Source organism: Podarcis filfolensis (assembly GCF_964270895.1).
Source record: "Podarcis filfolensis genome assembly, chromosome: 5".
NCBI lineage: Eukaryota > Metazoa > Chordata > Lepidosauria > Squamata > Lacertidae > Podarcis > Podarcis filfolensis.
In genome coordinates this window covers 10324429-10341121 of record NC_139608.1, presented here as the reverse complement: position 1 = coordinate 10341121, position 16693 = coordinate 10324429, and the positions used below count along the sequence as shown (strand labels likewise).

At 45.1% G+C, this 16693-nt stretch overlaps 1 protein-coding gene across 5 annotated transcripts in view; it reads right to left on the bottom strand.

The window, feature by feature from the left end:
- PEX5L (peroxisomal biogenesis factor 5 like) overlaps positions 1–10678 on the bottom strand; it is a 168836-nt gene extending 158158 nt beyond the window's left edge. For all 5 annotated transcript variants that reach the window (XM_083613274.1, XM_083613278.1, XM_083613276.1 and 2 more), the window contains exon 1: positions 10083–10678. In XM_083613274.1, the coding sequence (XP_083469400.1) occupies positions 10083–10103 (21 nt within the window). In that variant the 5' untranslated portion in view covers positions 10104–10678. The remainder of the gene's footprint in view (positions 1–10082) is intronic.
- Between the last annotated feature and the right edge of the window lie 6015 nt (positions 10679–16693).

The following is a 16693-nucleotide window of genomic DNA, read 5'->3' as shown; positions in this document are numbered from 1 at the left end:
TAGTACACTGAGAATGGTTCTAGCCTAGCCTTATTTTTGACACAGTTTTCTATGTGTATGAATCTTTATGCATAGGAATCTCCCTATTCCATTGAAAAACCTTGGATTCCTTCCACCTTCGGTTGAATTGTAGAGCTGGAAGTTATCACGAGGGTCACCCCCTGGCAATGCAGGAATCTTTGGCCCAACAGAGGGTGTGAACCCACAACCCTGAGATTAAGAGTCTTGTCCTCTAACCGACTGAGCTATCTTCTGCCTGAAGTGCTACAACCCTGACAAAGGGTTCACTCTAGTGAAAACTAGGCCAGCGAAAAGAGTGTAAATTGTAAAGACTCTCATCCATCAATGCCGTACATCAGCTCCTACTGCAATCTTTTTCTGAATGCAGCAATGCTACAGTTCAGACTCAAAATAACTGTTCTTCTAAAATGCCACTACAACAGGATGAGGCTGCTTCCTGATCACAAACCTTTGCCTACTCTGTCCATTGCTAACGAAGGTCAACAAAATAAAGATGGAGGACAGTGACGCCAAAGGCAATAAGAAGCATTGGCCAGAGCATGAATATTTCAGAGCCTGGTTTTTGTTTGATCATGGAATACATGCCACAAAGTGACAAATTACTGCAAGCAGTGATGCTTAGAATGTCTGGTAACCTTACCTTGGGATCTGCTTAGAAATACTAATCTCAGGCACAGAGGGGGATCCATTGCAGGGAGTTTGGGGGGAGAGACCTCAACGAAATAACATTCTTTAGGACTGTCCCACATATTAGTAGGGTAGCCACTTGTCCTACTTTAGAGAGGACAGTCCCTCACTCTTCCCTCAGTGCCTCTCCAACTCCTTGATCCATCTTTGTCAAGCTGGAGCGTGAGCAGAGGAGGGCAACCAAGGTAATGAAGGGTCTGGAAACCAAGCCTGATGAGGAACAGTTGAAGGAGCTGGGTGTGTTTAGCATGGAAAAGAGGAGGCTGAAAGGAGATATGATAGCCATCTTCAAATATTGAAAAGGCTGCCGCATGGAAGATGGAACAAGCAGGTTTCTTCTGCTCCGGAGGGTAGGACCCAAACCAATATTTTCAAGTTACAAGAAAGGAGATTCTGACTAAACATCAGGAAAAAACATTCTGACAGTAAGAGCTGTTCAACAGTGGAACAGTTTCCCTCAGGACCTTGTGGACTTCTCCTTCCTTGGAGGTTTTTAAGCAGAGGTTGGTGTCTTTTAAAAACTGCGTTATTCGGGCAGACCTTTGGAAATGTGAATCTTTTTCTTATTGATGGTTTTACTGCAGTACTGTGTTTTTAAGTTGTACATCTCCCGGTTCAGTTTTCTATGAGAGCACAGTTTATAAATATTTAAATAAAACAAAACAAATGAAAAATGAATCGCTGAACAGAGCCATAGAGCTCATACAGACAAAGAGCAAATACATAACCCAGCCAGCTTCAAGTCCAGCCACTGATAGACTCCCGACATGGTCTAGAAATGCAGCTTAACGTGTGGCCATAGCAAACACCTACTCTTTCTACAACTTTGAATTGGTTCTCAGGGGGATGATCCCTTGGGAAGTAAAGTGCATTAAGTGGTTGTCGAAATGAAGTAATTGTGTGAAGATGGTCTTGGGACATGAAGCGATTTCAAGCTGTTCCCGCCACCTCCCAGTGCTTCGAAGAGAAAAGAATGGGAGGCACAGACATGATCTAAGAAAATTTGAGTGGAGTTTGGAATTTATGAATCCCTGCCATTAAGGATTAGCAAAGAGACCTTCCAGTCGTTACTGGAGATTTCTCAGGGCTGCTTGGTTCGAGAGTTTTGTTTTAGCTTATGTTATAGCTTTCAAAGATATGATTTTGCTCTGAGTCTGTGTGATTTTTTGATTTTTATTATCTTTTTTGCAGCAACTTGTTCTTTAAAAGGTAAAGGGACCCCTGACCATTAGGTCCAGTCGTGGCCAACTCTGGGGTTGCAACGCTCATCTTGCTTTATTGGCTGAGGGAGCCGGCGTACAGCTTCCGGGTCATGTGGCCAGCAGGACTAAGCCACTTCTGGCGAAGCAGAGCAGCGCATGGAAACGCCGTTTACCTTCCCGCCGGAGCGGTACCTATTTATCTACTTGCACTTTGACGTGCTTTCGAACTGCTAGGTTGGCAGGAGCTGGGACCGAACAACAGGAACTCACCCCATCACGGGGATTTGAACCGCCGACCTTCTGATTGGCAAGCCCTAGGCTCTGTGGTTTAACCCACAGCGCCACCTGCGTCCCAACTTGTTCTTTATGACACCTTTAAAAATGCACACACACGTAGATACTGTTGCAGGGAAGACTACATTCATTTAACTATGTAGTCGGTTCCATGTCCAAGTCTATTTCTCAAACCATTAGTCAGACAGCTGATGCCTCTGTCATTTTGGTTGTTGTTGTTGTTGTTGTTGTTTTAAAAAAGAAGATCAACACAAGTTGGATTTTCTACAGTCCTCTGCCTTAAGAGTACACTTTCGCTACCAGGAGTTTCTTGTCAATTTACTGCTCAGACCATCACCGAGAGTACATCTGCAGCGGTGGAGTCTCAAGTGTGAAGACTAATCATTTGGCTTTAATAGGTAGGAAAGACCCCCCTCTGAGTTCCGTCATCCAAAGAGAGAGAGAGAGAGAGATTTGGAGTGGACAGAAGGAACTGGAGCCTTTCCCACAATAATCCTTAGGCTTTGGGGTGAGTTCCAGGAATCCCTTCATATGATTTACGGTAGCCACTTGTGCATTGCCAAAGGGGGGGGGGCAACGCATCACCAAAAAAAGAGGACACAGATCTGCACATAATCAATATGATAGAAACAGAAATATAATCCTGCTCACCATAGTGAGGGGAAAACGTGAAAAGGTGGAAGTCTCTGTTTGCTCAGTCCATGTGATTATTGTTGATGGGCAACTTCGAGGTTCTTATTCTTCTTTCTTATGCTACATTATCTTTAAACAAGACCAGACAGCTCTTCCAACAGAGGACTGAAGGACTCCACGCAGCTCTTCAAATAGAGGACTGTCCCCTGACAGCCCTTGAAACAGAAAACGGTCATCTGTTAAGTAGGGCACATGCCTACCCTAGTCTGATCTCCGGTTGAAATTTTTTCTCAATTGTATCTGTAGTTCATATGCTCATATTACTGTGGGAACATAGGAAACTGCCTTAGGCCAGGTCAGATAGCCAGGTTGTCTATCTTGTTCTCTACTGTACACACCAGGGGCTATCAACTTTGTAAGGCCTGTGGGAGCATTTGGATATTTGAGTGTGATCCCCGCCCCCAGGATGTCAAAGGAACAGCTGAAAACAAGACTATGAAGCACACTTCCCACCAAGGCATGGACTCCTGCTATGAATGCTTTTTGCCTTAGTTCTCTGCACCAAAAGTTTTTATCATGCACATTATATGCACATTTCTTTCCAATGTGTGCTTTTTACATATTCCTTGATATATAATTGTTGTTCGTGGACTATGAGTGTGAGTCGTTTCTTTGCTAGAGGCAACCTATATGTAGCAGGGCTGCAGTCCTAATCAGTATACTCAGGAAGTAAGTGCAATTGAATTCAATAAAAACTCAATACTGTACTCCCCATCTCACATAATGCACCGGGTGGTTTTTCTTTTACCTACTATTTTATTCTTAGCTAGCAGAGCAGTGACAGAGGCAGCTGGAGTTTCTCTTCCTTTTTTTAATTTTTTAATTTTTAAAATTTGTATACCACCCATAGATCTCAGGTGGTCCACAGCTTCCTGCCAAGAATTTGTTTGCTTTGCAACATTTATAATAAAAGTTTAGAAAGGGACGTTCCTGATGCATGACAGAATCGGCAAAAGTTAGGCATGACGCAAGTCCCGTTGCAACCAGCGGACTTAATTTAATCACAAGCACAGCAAAATCCTATTCCCTTCCTTTCATTGGGGCTTGCTGGATTATGCTCCTTATATTTACAGGATCGTTGTGGGCTAAATCTGTACTGTTTACTTGGAGACCACAGACTGGGTTTGTACACACTACTGCATATCTCGAGGTGCAGCTTTTCAGCCTATCGAATTGTCTCGCTAATTGTCTCACTAATTGTCTCTCTAAACTAACAGTGCATTATGGCTGCTTGTGGAAACATACTGAAAAGATTCCAAAGATCTTTAAGGAAACAAAAGGATTGCAATAATGTCAACAACAGCATCCAGACATCAGGTTTCTGATCCTTCAAACCATGGTTGGAAGGATTACAAACAAGCTGTGTTCCTTTATTTCCCACTCCCCTCCCCTTCACCTCTCCTCACACACAGCTTGATGAACAACCTCCTGGTTTAATGAAATGATAGCTTGCTTTTAAAGCTGAACTGGCAAACCATGGTTTCAGCAAGTCCTCTGAACTGGGATTGCAAACCAGGGTTGGCTCTACATTTGGGGCATAATGCAAAATGTGGTTTCATTAAACCAGAGAGTAATTTGTTGAAGCCCTGTGCAAGAGAGGAGAAGGGAAGTGGAAGTGGATGAGGGAGCACCAAGCTCATTCATGAACCTTCTAACCATGGCTTGCAAGATCCAAAGAATGACATCTGAATGCAGCCAACAGCTCTTTTTAAAGAACTGCCACTGAATTGAACAGGCCATCCCTAAGCTAAAAGATCTGATAAATCTGAGTTGAGGGTTCAACAAAGGTCTACAGCTTTGATTATACAAAGGAACCAAAGTACACTGCCTAGAGCTTGGGGCATTCATAAATGCCGTATGAAATGCCCTATGCTTCATACTCTGAAACACATTGGCTTGGATCTTCAGATAAGGCACTTCATGGAAGGAAACTTTCACATGTCCTCCTCTCCCTGCAATCACCTACACCCCCAGAAGAACCTCCTCAGTGGGTCAAGGGACTCTCCTCAACCATGTAGGATGAGGGACCTCTTGAACAATATGGATTATTTCTGTATGATTTGGGGCAATTCCTTCTTCCACCAGCAGTCCTCAGTGCCCCATCCCATATTGTTTAAGAGGGGCCCCTGGCCCTCCAGAGAGACTTTGCAGGGGACTCCAGAGAAGAGAAGGGGATGAGAGTCTTTCCTTCTCCTAAACCTCCCTAAGTTAACATCTTAGGATCCAAAGTATGCTTAAAAGTAAGTCCTGCTGATTTTGATGACTCTCAGTGATGTATTTGGAATCCAAGTCGAGAAGGCTGGAGGTATATTGTGATGGCACCTTGGCAAAGGAGGACTAGAAAGCCATTATTTCAAATGGAGAATCATATTGTGAGAGCTGGCTGATCTCTGGTAAGGCCAGCAGTAATTTCTTGCAATTGTAGCAGCACTTTTTTTAGCTGCCACAATCACAAGCATATCCGCGATTGCCTGATCTGCACAATGTATTTCTCAATGCATGAGCCGTGATTGCCTGGTCCTTGTTCTGCAGAATTACCATGAGGAAATTGGTATACATGATTCTGTGGCTGGAATAGGTTGTGGTGCCCAAACTTGACGCAGTGTATGTCTTTTTACACTGACATTTGTTCATTTGTTTTAAAGATGCCTATTCCATCCTTCCTTTCTAAATGCCAAAGCAATTCACAAGAACTCTTTCAACCCAAATTGGTGATGTAAGGCTTCAGCAAGGGAGTGGATGCCTAACTCTTTCCCCTCTTTCTGCTCAGAACTGACAACCTCATGCAAACTACTTTTCTATGGGGGAGTGGGGTGATTAAGTGTTTATTTCCCACTGCAAGCAGACAAGCAGATTAGGGAGAAGGAGAGGGCAGCTATTTTGAACCAGAAAATGGTCAGAGGGAGGATGGCCATGCAAGTCCATCTGCTTAGCCCTTTAAACTCACAGCACCCAGGGGCTGATTCTGGTTGCAAAATGCTGGTGTGGAGGACTGCCTAGGACAGGTGTAGCCAACAAACCTGTTCAGGGGTGGGGGTGCAGCTGAGTATACTTGCCCCAGGTCTTGGAGAGTTAAGCCAGCCGGGGGCCCCACCAGGGGCCTGCCAGACTTATGCTATCATGCCAAGAAAGCCCCATGCCTCCCAGACGACCAGGGACTTAATCGGTGAAACGGCCATGGGCAAAATGCCAATATGTACTGTAAGGCTTTGATTGTAAAATCTGGACCTGCGTTACTGCAGGTCCCTAATTAACCACAGTTTCTCAGTTTGTCTGAACCAGGAAACTATGACTACCAACTTCAGAACAAGCCTGGATCTTAAACCGACTTCAACCTATGACGTAATATCCTAGGTTGTCCCAAAGTTGGCTACCATGGTTTCCTAGTTCAGATGACACAGGAAACTATGGTTAGTTAGAGATTTCTTGGTTAATCGAGGCATGCCACGAAGGGAGGAGTAAAAGGGCTGCATGCCAGGCTTTTGTATCTTGGTTTATTAAGCTGAGATACAATTGCATAAATGCTCATAGTAAACGCCAAAACAGCTTTCCACGCCACACCAGAATCAGTTGCTGCAACAACAAAACTTCTGGAGCAACTTCGTAGCCCCACAGACGTGTTTCACAGCTGCCCCAACACGTGGATCATGGAAAAGGTAATAAATCCATGATCAGCATTCCCAACACCTTCAGGAAGCTTAAAAGCAGCCAATGGGGAAAGAGGAGTAAGTTGATGCAGGACAGCAGAAAGAGAGTGTTTGATTCTATCCTTCCGTACTGCTTTGCCAATCAAAATCCCTCCCGCTGAAAGCTGCTAATGCATCCACAGGCATAACAAGGGATAGGGATGAGCCACAGTGGTGAAGTATCTGCTTTACATTCAGAAGGTCCCAGGTTCAAACCCTGGCATCTCCAGCTATGACGGAGAAAGAACCCTGCCTGAAATCCTGACGAGTCTCTGGCCAGCCAGTGTAGACAACACTAAACTAGATGGACCAATAGTTTGATGCACTATTAAAGTTAAAGCAGCTTCCTATGTACATTATAACTATCTATCTATACCCCTCTATCTATACCCCTCCCATCCCAGTGGGGATAACAGCTGCTTGCAGGGGAGCAAGCCAACCCAAGCCGATGGCACACCACAGCACCTTTTAAGTTTTTGGGTTTTTTTAAAATAACGCCAGGAGATCCAATTACAGATATCCAGCATCACATGCAATTTGACCCTAGAGCATCAGAGCAAACACAAAACAAAACTCGACTGCTCTTGTGGAACTTGTGAGCTGCCTTTCTCTCCAAAACCAGGACACTTTTTTTAATGAAAGAGCCTAAGAGCTCCAAAAGGCAATGTAAGCCGATTTGATCTGGCTGGCTTCAACATGACCAGAAAGACAGGCTTAGAAAGCGGGCCATTGAACTGTAAGTTAAGCTCAGATGTATCAGGTTTTATACCCAAGGCATTCCAATTTATCTTACCCTCCTTGAAATCTTCTACAACATCTCTGCTCTCCTTCACTCCTTTGCTGGACAGCTTTTGGAGCCAAACATTTAACCCTCAACTCCCAATCCTCCTTTGATTTGGACCCTCTTGTTCCGAAGGTCCCCAACTAATTTTTCCTAACAGGAGACATAACTGTGAATTAAGTGAAAAGAGGAACTGGGTAAACTTTTCAAAGAAAATCTGTAGCTGGCTAACAGAGCTCAGCAAATAATAACAACAGATGAAGGCTTTACAAATTTGTTACTGTCAACGTCACAGGTGGACATGATGGGAAAAGGTGGAAATGGTGGAAAAAGAAACCTTCAAGCAAATATTACATTATAGATTAATTAGCTATGCCTACCCCCCCAAACACACTGTGTTAATCACAGAAAGGAGAAATTCTATATTAAAAAAATGATGTGCATATGTGGGTGGATGGGGAAACTGCTGTGGTTTTTAAAAAACATTTTACATTGGGTCAACCATAAGAAAGGGAAGTACTTAAAGCTGGGACTCCAAGCATATTTGCTCAGAACAAAATTATTCAGAAATATTTTTCATTTTCAAATAAACGAGTCAAGGCTCACTGCCTATAAGTCTACATAAATACATAATATATAAAAGTAAAGAGGACAAGTGGCCAGCAAACTTTTTCTAACCATTTAATTAGACATTTGTTCGCTGAGCCTATTCTAGTTACCAGACAAATGCCTATTGATATTAGGAGTATATTTTATGACTTGAAACAGCTTATCATTACCAACTGTTTATAGCCTGAACAATTTCCAGATCTGCACACCTAGATGCAAATCTCATAAAGGAAAGCTTTAAGCGAGCTTTTCTTGATTAAACAAATGGGCACGTTACTATTAATTAACGTAACGCCTCCTTTCTGCACTTATATGAAGTGTGCAGTTTCCAGTAGAGTTCATACCATGCCAGCACAAAGTTTGCAGATGCACAAATGCTAGGCGCTGAACCCAATCTTTAAGTCCAGTTAAGTGAAAATACCTTTATTCCTGTTGAAATGAAGTTAAAATAAATTAGTTTGCGACCTGATCCTGTGCACTGACTTTATTGCAAGTTATTCCATGTAACTCCATGAATTGAACTGTAGCCTTAAAACCACAAACTAACCCTTAACTATCTTGTAGATCAGTATAAAGAGGTACAGGTTGGTGGGTAACACGATTTCAGTGGTCAGGGCAATGTGCATTTCCCCTCATTTAAGGTATAGAATGAAATCAACATTTATTTGTGCTCTTTAATATTAAACTGTGCATGATTTTCTTGATCCAAGCCTTCCCTAGCTCTTAAATATTGCTGAGCTGCACAGTCTTTATATATATATATACTAATTACAGAGCCAATTCAGTGACCATGAAGAGTTCTTACGGCATCTAGTTTTATAAAGCAAGAAGTGCTGAGTCAGGATGCTCATTTAACTTTCATGTGTCACATTACATATGCACTCCTGTGGTTGACATTGACGTGGGCAAAAGGCTGACCAACAAGCCCTGAAATCAGCCAGAAGTACCAAAAATAAGGGGAAAGGCAGGGATTTTCCCTCTCTGCTCTCTGTACTTATCCTTCCTATTCACGCATGTTAAGATATCGATCTGGATACATACTAGAGGTGATTTTAAAAGTGGGTTGTTGCTGATGTTTTCTTTTGGCAGAGGGAGTTGAGCAAGGGAGGGAGGTTAACCAAGAAATTAGATTTGGTTGCATATAAGGAAAAAAGGCTCCAAGCAATGGGCTCAATATTTCAGCACTCCCTCCACAATAAGACCTGTTTTCTTTAAGGGAAAAGGACCACGTGAAGAAGGAAGAGAGGGAGTCAAGGTTAAAGCCACCATCCCTAGCGTACCAAGGGAGAACAGCATCCTCCGCTTTCAGGGCTCTATACATGGATCGATAGCAGTCGGAGGCTGCGATTCTATCTAGAGATGCTGGAAGACGTGCGTTTGAAATTCCAACCTTTGCAAAAGCATTGTGCTTCTCTCTCCGTCGCGTCCCCCCCCCCCGCCCCCAAATTCATTCATTCACTCTTTTTGCTGGGCCAGATCAGGCGCCGCCCGTTTAACGTGGAGAGGAGGCGGAAGAGGAAGAGGAGCTCGGCGGTGTGCGTGAGAGAGACAAAACAAGCACACCCCAAACAGCGGCCGGGGAACCAGATGCGCTTCTGAGGGCGCAGAACGTCCGTCCACAAAGGGGCAGAGGGGAAAAGCATGCACAGGGGCCGGAGTTTGCGCGCGAGGTTTTGCAAAGTCAAGCCCACCACCACACAAAAAAAGTAAAGAGGGAGAGCGCCTCTTACTGTTTGCCCTTCAGCTGACATACATGCAAGGATGCCTTGAAAGCAGGCGCTGGAAAGGAGAGGTAGTGGGGCGGTTGTCGGATTTCCCCTAGCTGTTTTCCTAGACGGTTTTGTCTTCCCGGGAAGGGCTGACCTGGTGCGTAAAGGTCACCGGTCCAACCGGCGTCCAGGGCAAGACCCCGAAGTTAGTTGCAAAGTTCACCTGCTGCAACCTCTAGCCACCGGCCTCCTTTTCCTGAAGTGAGGCAAGAGCCCGGTCCACCTGTTGCGCGAGGCGCAGGCGATGCGTCCCCCTGCCCACCCCCAAACCACCCCAGAGAAACTTAACCGGAGCCTGGATTCCCACCCTTTGCAAAGCTCGCTTCCTGCTGCCTCTTACCTGCATGTGTCCCTGGTACATTCTGCTTTGCCTGCTTCAAGATCCACCCCCCGAGGCCGACAGGTTGTGGGACTGGGGGAGGAGGGGGTCGTCTTCCCCGACTAGGCAACTGCAAGCAGGTACAAGGTGAGAGCGGAGCTCTGGAGGAAGCGGGAGTCTCGGGCGCCTGCAAGGGCTGAGTTAGGTGCCCGGCAAGCTCGCCGCGTCTGTTGCTCGCCGGTGACCTCCGCCGCCTCCTTCTTCCCCTTCAAGGCGGCTTGCTGGGGACTTCTCGCGCGCAGAGTGTGCCAACGGGCAAAGGGAGCTGTCCTTCTCCCCCGGGGTGCTGGAAGAGGAAGCAGGCAGCTAGGCAAAGAGGGGAGGGGATGCAGGAGGGCTCTGTTGCTGCTGCTGCTGCTGCTGTGACTGTTCTTATTTTTGCAAGGCAAAACCCGGGGAGGACTGCAAGCAAACTCTGGCCGCCTCCGCTGCCTTTATAACTCTGCTGGTCTCTTTTTTCAGGCGAACTCTTTTGGGCTTCCTGCTTGGCTCCTTCATTTCGCTTCCTCTCCAAAAGCGACCCCTCCTCCTCCTCCCTCCTCTTGCTGCTGCTGCTGCTGCTGCTGCTGCTGGACGGAGAAGGAGCCTCCCCCTCCTCCCTCGCCCTCCTTCCCTCCCTCCTTCCTTCCTTCCCTCCCTCCCTCTGCAAAGAGCGGAGCGCGCGCCATCCGGGGATCGTTCGAAATACCAGCGCGCGCTCGGCCACTGCCTGACTGCAAAGCCTGCAAGGTGCAGCCGGGCATTGCCGTTAGGCAAGCCTTGTTTCCCTCTCTGTCTCTCCCTCTGTTGTTTGTTCCAGCCTTCAGGATCCCTCTTCCGGGCTTAAGCCAAGCTGACTGAGTCTGGCTGCTTCCACTGCTCTTTATATATAATATTACTAAGAATGAACCTGTTTCTACGGGAGTGCAAAAGTGACATTGGGAGCCCAGGCGCTTCCAGCTCTTCGGCTCTGGGTGCTTGCAGAGGGCACGCCGGACGCCCCAAACGCCTCTTGTATTGAGTACCCAATGCAGATCCGTCTGCCTTCTTTTGTTGACAAACGCAGGACTGACCTAATATGAGCACGTGCAGAGTTCCTGGCCTTCCCCGATAAATCTTGAAAGAACTTTAAGGCAAAGTGTTCCTGAGCACGTTCAAAATAGCTTTCCTAGGTGAAAGGGAGGGTTTTCCAGTTTGCACCTTTCAAGAGGCTATAATTCTGGTCGGGCCAGGAAAATTCTTCTGAGGGCATTGCTGCAAGCAAAGAAGTTAAGGACATGGCCAAACAGCTCAAATTAAGGGCATCATTTGCGATGTTGGTCCTTGCACTATACTGTATATATGACTGACCAGAATCAGTGCTTGAGCTGTGTGCAAACCCCAACAGCTGGCTTTTCCTGAAACTCCTCTGTGCTTCCTCCATACATAGTCACCCCAACACTGTTGGGTTGAGCCAAGTGTTGTAATCGGGCAGGAAACCATTATCACAATTCAAACCTAAACAGACAGAATCAAATTTATGGATAGTTATCATTCAGCAGCGCTAGGGTGGAGTTTCCTTTTACAAACTTCTTGGAGAAGGGCGACGTTGAGGTCAGCAGTAGAAAGTCCCAGGGGAGTTTGTGTTGCTTTTGTGGTTTTGGAATGTTGCCATTTCTGATGTCAAATCAGTGCCTGATTCTGTACTGCTTTTTATGTTTGGGTTTTTTTAAAAAATAATAATGATGATGCTGTACACAGCTTTGATATATTGTGAGAGGGCAGTATAAAAATAATTAAATAAATAGATAAAAACAAATATTCCTTTGTAAGGAGACTGACCTGTGGCCTGCAAAAACCTGTAGAAAGCAGAAGGGTATATAGTATGTATCACATTGGAACACGTGTAGATGAACAAGTCCTTGATGCTGTGGATGAAGGTACTAGGGATGATGGGAATTGTAGTTCATAAATAGCTGGAGGCACAAGTTTGGGAAACACTGAGCTAATGCAAGAGGCTGGCATTGCCCTCAAGCTTTCAATCATAAAGGCTAGAAACTTGCTTTTAAAAAAAATAATTGAAACTGATTCTCACAAAGTTGGGATCTGTGACAAATTTCCCTTTCTTCACTTCTCTCTCCCTCCCCCCCCTTCTGCCGCCGCAACTTTCTGTGAAATGGCATACAGAGCTCTGAGCTTAGATATCACCCATAGCATGTGGAGTCTGCCGTCTTTTAATTGCAGTTTCTGAAATGTTTGTATTAACTAAACTTCCAAATTAAAAAAAAAGGTGTGTTGCAAACTGGCAAGTGTAGCATTGGGACGGATGGGGAGGTGGAGAACATGAGTCAGCGTTCGGCAGCTGGCCATTTTAGATTCCTATACCCCAAATTAGATTCGCATATGCAAAGAAAAATGAGCAATCTCTGGTCTGGTTTCTCTGCGAAAGAAATAAATGCACAAACATTCAATAGCACTGCAGAGTTGCTAGCTCAGCAGCCACTGGACCTACCAAAGAAGTCATCAAACTGGATTGCATTAGTGGACAAATAATTCTCAGTAAACCAATTACTAAGAATGGTAGATGCACCCACTTCTGCGCATACACACACATACAGAGAGAGAGAAAGAGAGAGAGGGCAGTGGGGAATACAATGCTGGAATTGTTGGTATGTGTACCTCACCCATATGGTCTGCGCAAGCTACAAAATAAGGTGGCAAAATCCTAAGAAAGCACAGTGGACTGCACTACCTCACGTAAACAAAATAATGGAAGCTCCTTACAAGGAGAAGACCAGCAAATTGGAAAGACAGGTCCTAGCCCAGTCTACCCCTGTTGTTTTAGCTTTCTGCTTGTGGTGAGTTTTGAGGATTGTGTCTGCTTGACTTGGTTTTAAAGAAGGGAACAATGCAAAAAATATGATACCCCTTTGTACTTTGCAGTAGCACATTCCATGATGCTACCTCAGGCTTGTACCATCTCGTTCCCAAGGAGCAACATTATGCTGACTGAGGTAGAATGCTGGAATATACCACTTCAGTTCTGTGGGCTGCGTGTGTGTCTGTCATATTTTCTATTACTTAAAAAAAACATCCCACCCTACCTGGAGTAAACTAACATATCAGAGAAATAATTCCTACGCAGGTGTTCTGTACCCACGGGAACTAAACATGTAATGCAGAAATATGGGACACTGTCCCTACCCCCGATGATGTGGGTGTTGGTCACAGTCCCCAGCTATCACATAAGTGACTCAATCTGAAGGGTTATCTAACACAACAATTCTGATTGGTCAGAATGAGGAACATAGGAAGAGCCAATCCAGTCCAGCATTCCATTCTCACAGTGACCAACTAGATGCCTCTGGGGAGCCCATAAGCCAGTGGTTCCCAACCTTTTTTGGGGCCATGCCCCACCTATGCATCTCTAAAATCCTGACCCCCCCCCCCGCATGACATATAATTCTTATTATTCAAAAAGCGAACTCCTGTTCACTTGGAGGAAACCTTGAAGGCCATTAACTGTTAATAACTCATTCTCGAATTGCCCCCCTTAAAAATCAAATTGCCCCCCTGTGGGGCATGTGCCCCACGTTGGGAACCATGGCCATAAGCTGAACCTGAGCACAATAACCCTTTTCCCGCTCTGTGGTTTCCAGCAACTGGCATTCAGAGGCATGCCACCTCCATCAGTGGAGGTAAACCACTAGACAACATAACTAAAGTGGTACCTCGGGTTAAGAACTTAATTCGTTCTGGAGGTCTGTTCTTAACCTGAAACTGTTCTTAACCTGAAGCACCACTTTAGCTAATGGGGCCTCCCGCTGCTGCCGCACCACCGCCGCACAATTTCTGTTCTCATCCTGAGGTAAAGTTCTTAACCCGAGGTACTATTTCTGGGTTAGCAGAGTCTGTAACCCGAAGCGTCTGTAACCCGAGGTACCACTGTAGTGGTCACAGATAGCCTTATCCTACATGAATTCCTCTACTCTTCTAAAGCTATTCCAGGTTTTAATCATGTGATATGTAAGGAAGTGCTTTCTTTTGTCTGTCCTCAATCTTCCTGTGTGAATGTTGAAGGTGGCAGGAGAGGATATCTTATTTATTAATATCTTTCCTAACTTGCACCAGCAAGTTCCTTTACTTAGCAGAGTGCATTCCCACTTTACATGGCAGAAAACTGATTGCAAACTCGTGTGAGTTTCTTAAGACAATAAGTAATTTGATCTGACTTGTCCAGATTGAAATGTGTTCTAATATTTTCCTGGTAAGACCCCTTTAACCCCTCCTAAAAGAATAAAGACACCACAGTCTTATTCATAAGCAATAAAAAGAAAGTTTACTCACGATCAGGCAGAGCACAGTGTGATCCCTGAAGGCAGGCTTTCGGCTTAAAGTTACAAACATATACAAACAGGTTTACCCCATAAGGGAGATGACCTGGGGGACTGCTTGGCTGGCAGCCAGCGGTTCAGTCCAGGAAGTTCGCAGGACGAAAGGAAGATGGAAGAAGAGAGAGAGTGGCGGCATGCCTTGGCCTTTTATCAGGTCTGGAAAGGTCACACCCACCCTCTAGTCACATGCAAGGAAGGATGCTCCAGCCAGGTGTAACAGGAAGTCCGACTGGCTGGACCAACATCGCCCTGCATGTCTACTCTAGGAAAACAAGGAATGTTGTATTTGACTGCTCCCAGTGGATTACATTCCAAACCTCCAACATTCAGGTTCACTGGGTGACGCTGAGTTCTAGAGAGAGGTAGAAAAGCATTTCTCTATCTATATCCTCCTCACCTTGCACAATTTTATAAAGCTGTATCATGCCCCCTCTTACTCTGTCCCAGTGGAGGAAAACCCATGCGTGCTGATACGGCTCTTTTTAGACGGAGGTGGTCGTGCATTAGTTGGGGACGTCTTCAGCATATGTGGTGGCATCAAGGCAGGGCCAGGCCTTCTCCTTGGCACCTTCATGCATTCAGAAACAAACACCTTAGCAGGGCTCTTGATTCACTTCAAACTTTCCTGATTCAATCTTTCTTTCAATCATTCCTGTTGTTGCGGGAAGCAATAACCTGGAAAAATGAGGAAAAGGACCTTTTAATACCTTTTTAAAAAACCTTGAGATTTTAGCTGGGAACAGAATAAGGTGTTGCTTGACATGTAACCCTTAAACAGGAATCTGTTGAATTTAATATTTCATTATAACAGCAGTGGCTACACACCTGTATGTTCCTGTTTTTGAGGTTTATTTCCTAATCTTTGTCATGTGTCCTTGGAAGCAGGTCCAATGGATTTTAGTAGGGCTTCTTTCCAAGTAACCATGCTTATGGTAACAGCATTAGAATTTTAACACATAAAGATCACATCTTCCCCAAAGAAGCCTACAATGTACCCCTTGAAGAACCACAATTCCCATGACCCTTAACAAACCACAGTTCCCAGGATTCTTTGGGGGAAGACATGAGCTTTAAAAGTACAGTCATACCTTGAGTTGAATGTGCTTCGGGTTGAGCACGTTCGAGTTGCGCTCCATGGCAACCCAGAAGTAACGGAGCGTGTTACTTCCGGATTTCGACGCTCGCGAATGCGCAGACGCTCAAAATTACGTCATGCGCATGCGCGGAAGTGGCGAAACGTGACCCGCACATGCGCAGACGCACTGTCACGTCTTGCGTTCCATTCGGGATGCGAACAGGGCTCCGGAACAGATCCCGTTCGCATCCTGAGGTACCGCCGTATGGCCAGAGCCATCTTTCCTATTGGGCTTACTGGTGCGTTGTGCCAGGGCGATGGCCTCTCAGGGGCGCCCCAGCGAGTGGGGGAGCTGCATGGCTTTGCCGGCGGCCTCCCCTTTCCCTGCACACCCGCCAGCTGTGCCCCATCAACCATATGGCTGGCGGGTGTGCAGCTTGCCTCCCAATCCTCCGCGTATGGCATGAGTATGGCATGGATGTTACTTACCTTCGGCTTTATATAGAATTTCCACTGCCTGCAGTGTTGTTGCTTTTTCTCAGTAGTCATGTGCACATATATCTCTCCACTGACAGAAACATTCTGTGCATTTGCTGGAGTGCGCTTTAGTCCATGAAAGTTTAGGCCATGATAAATCTATTAGGCTACGATCCTAACTACACATACTAGAGAGAAAGGATCCCTGAGTCTATTCAGTGAACTAATATACAGGCTTAGGATTGCATTATAAGTCTTTAAACTGTCCATAGGCTCTTTGTTGTCTGAAAATTTTAAGAGTTGTTTTCAAGGGCAGAACTAGATGTGATGCCAAAAGAGGACTTGTTGCCATAATTTATATAGAAATTCAATTAATTAACTGACTTTATATAACAAAAACATCATAATGGGAGTTCTCTAGGAGGCCCACAAAGCAAAAAAACCAATCTGTATTTTTTAAAAAATGGAATTTTTGATTTGGGTTGTTGTAATTTTGCTTGACCAGCTTGTGACAGATTTGTTGTGCTGTTTATTAGCCCTGTATATACGAATATGTATTTTTTGTGTATTTCAGTATTTTGTTTTTTCTTGGTTTTATTACTTTGCTCCCCGCTCTGGGATTGAAAACATTCAATGAAGAGTGTGCTATAAATCCTGTAAACATGCAA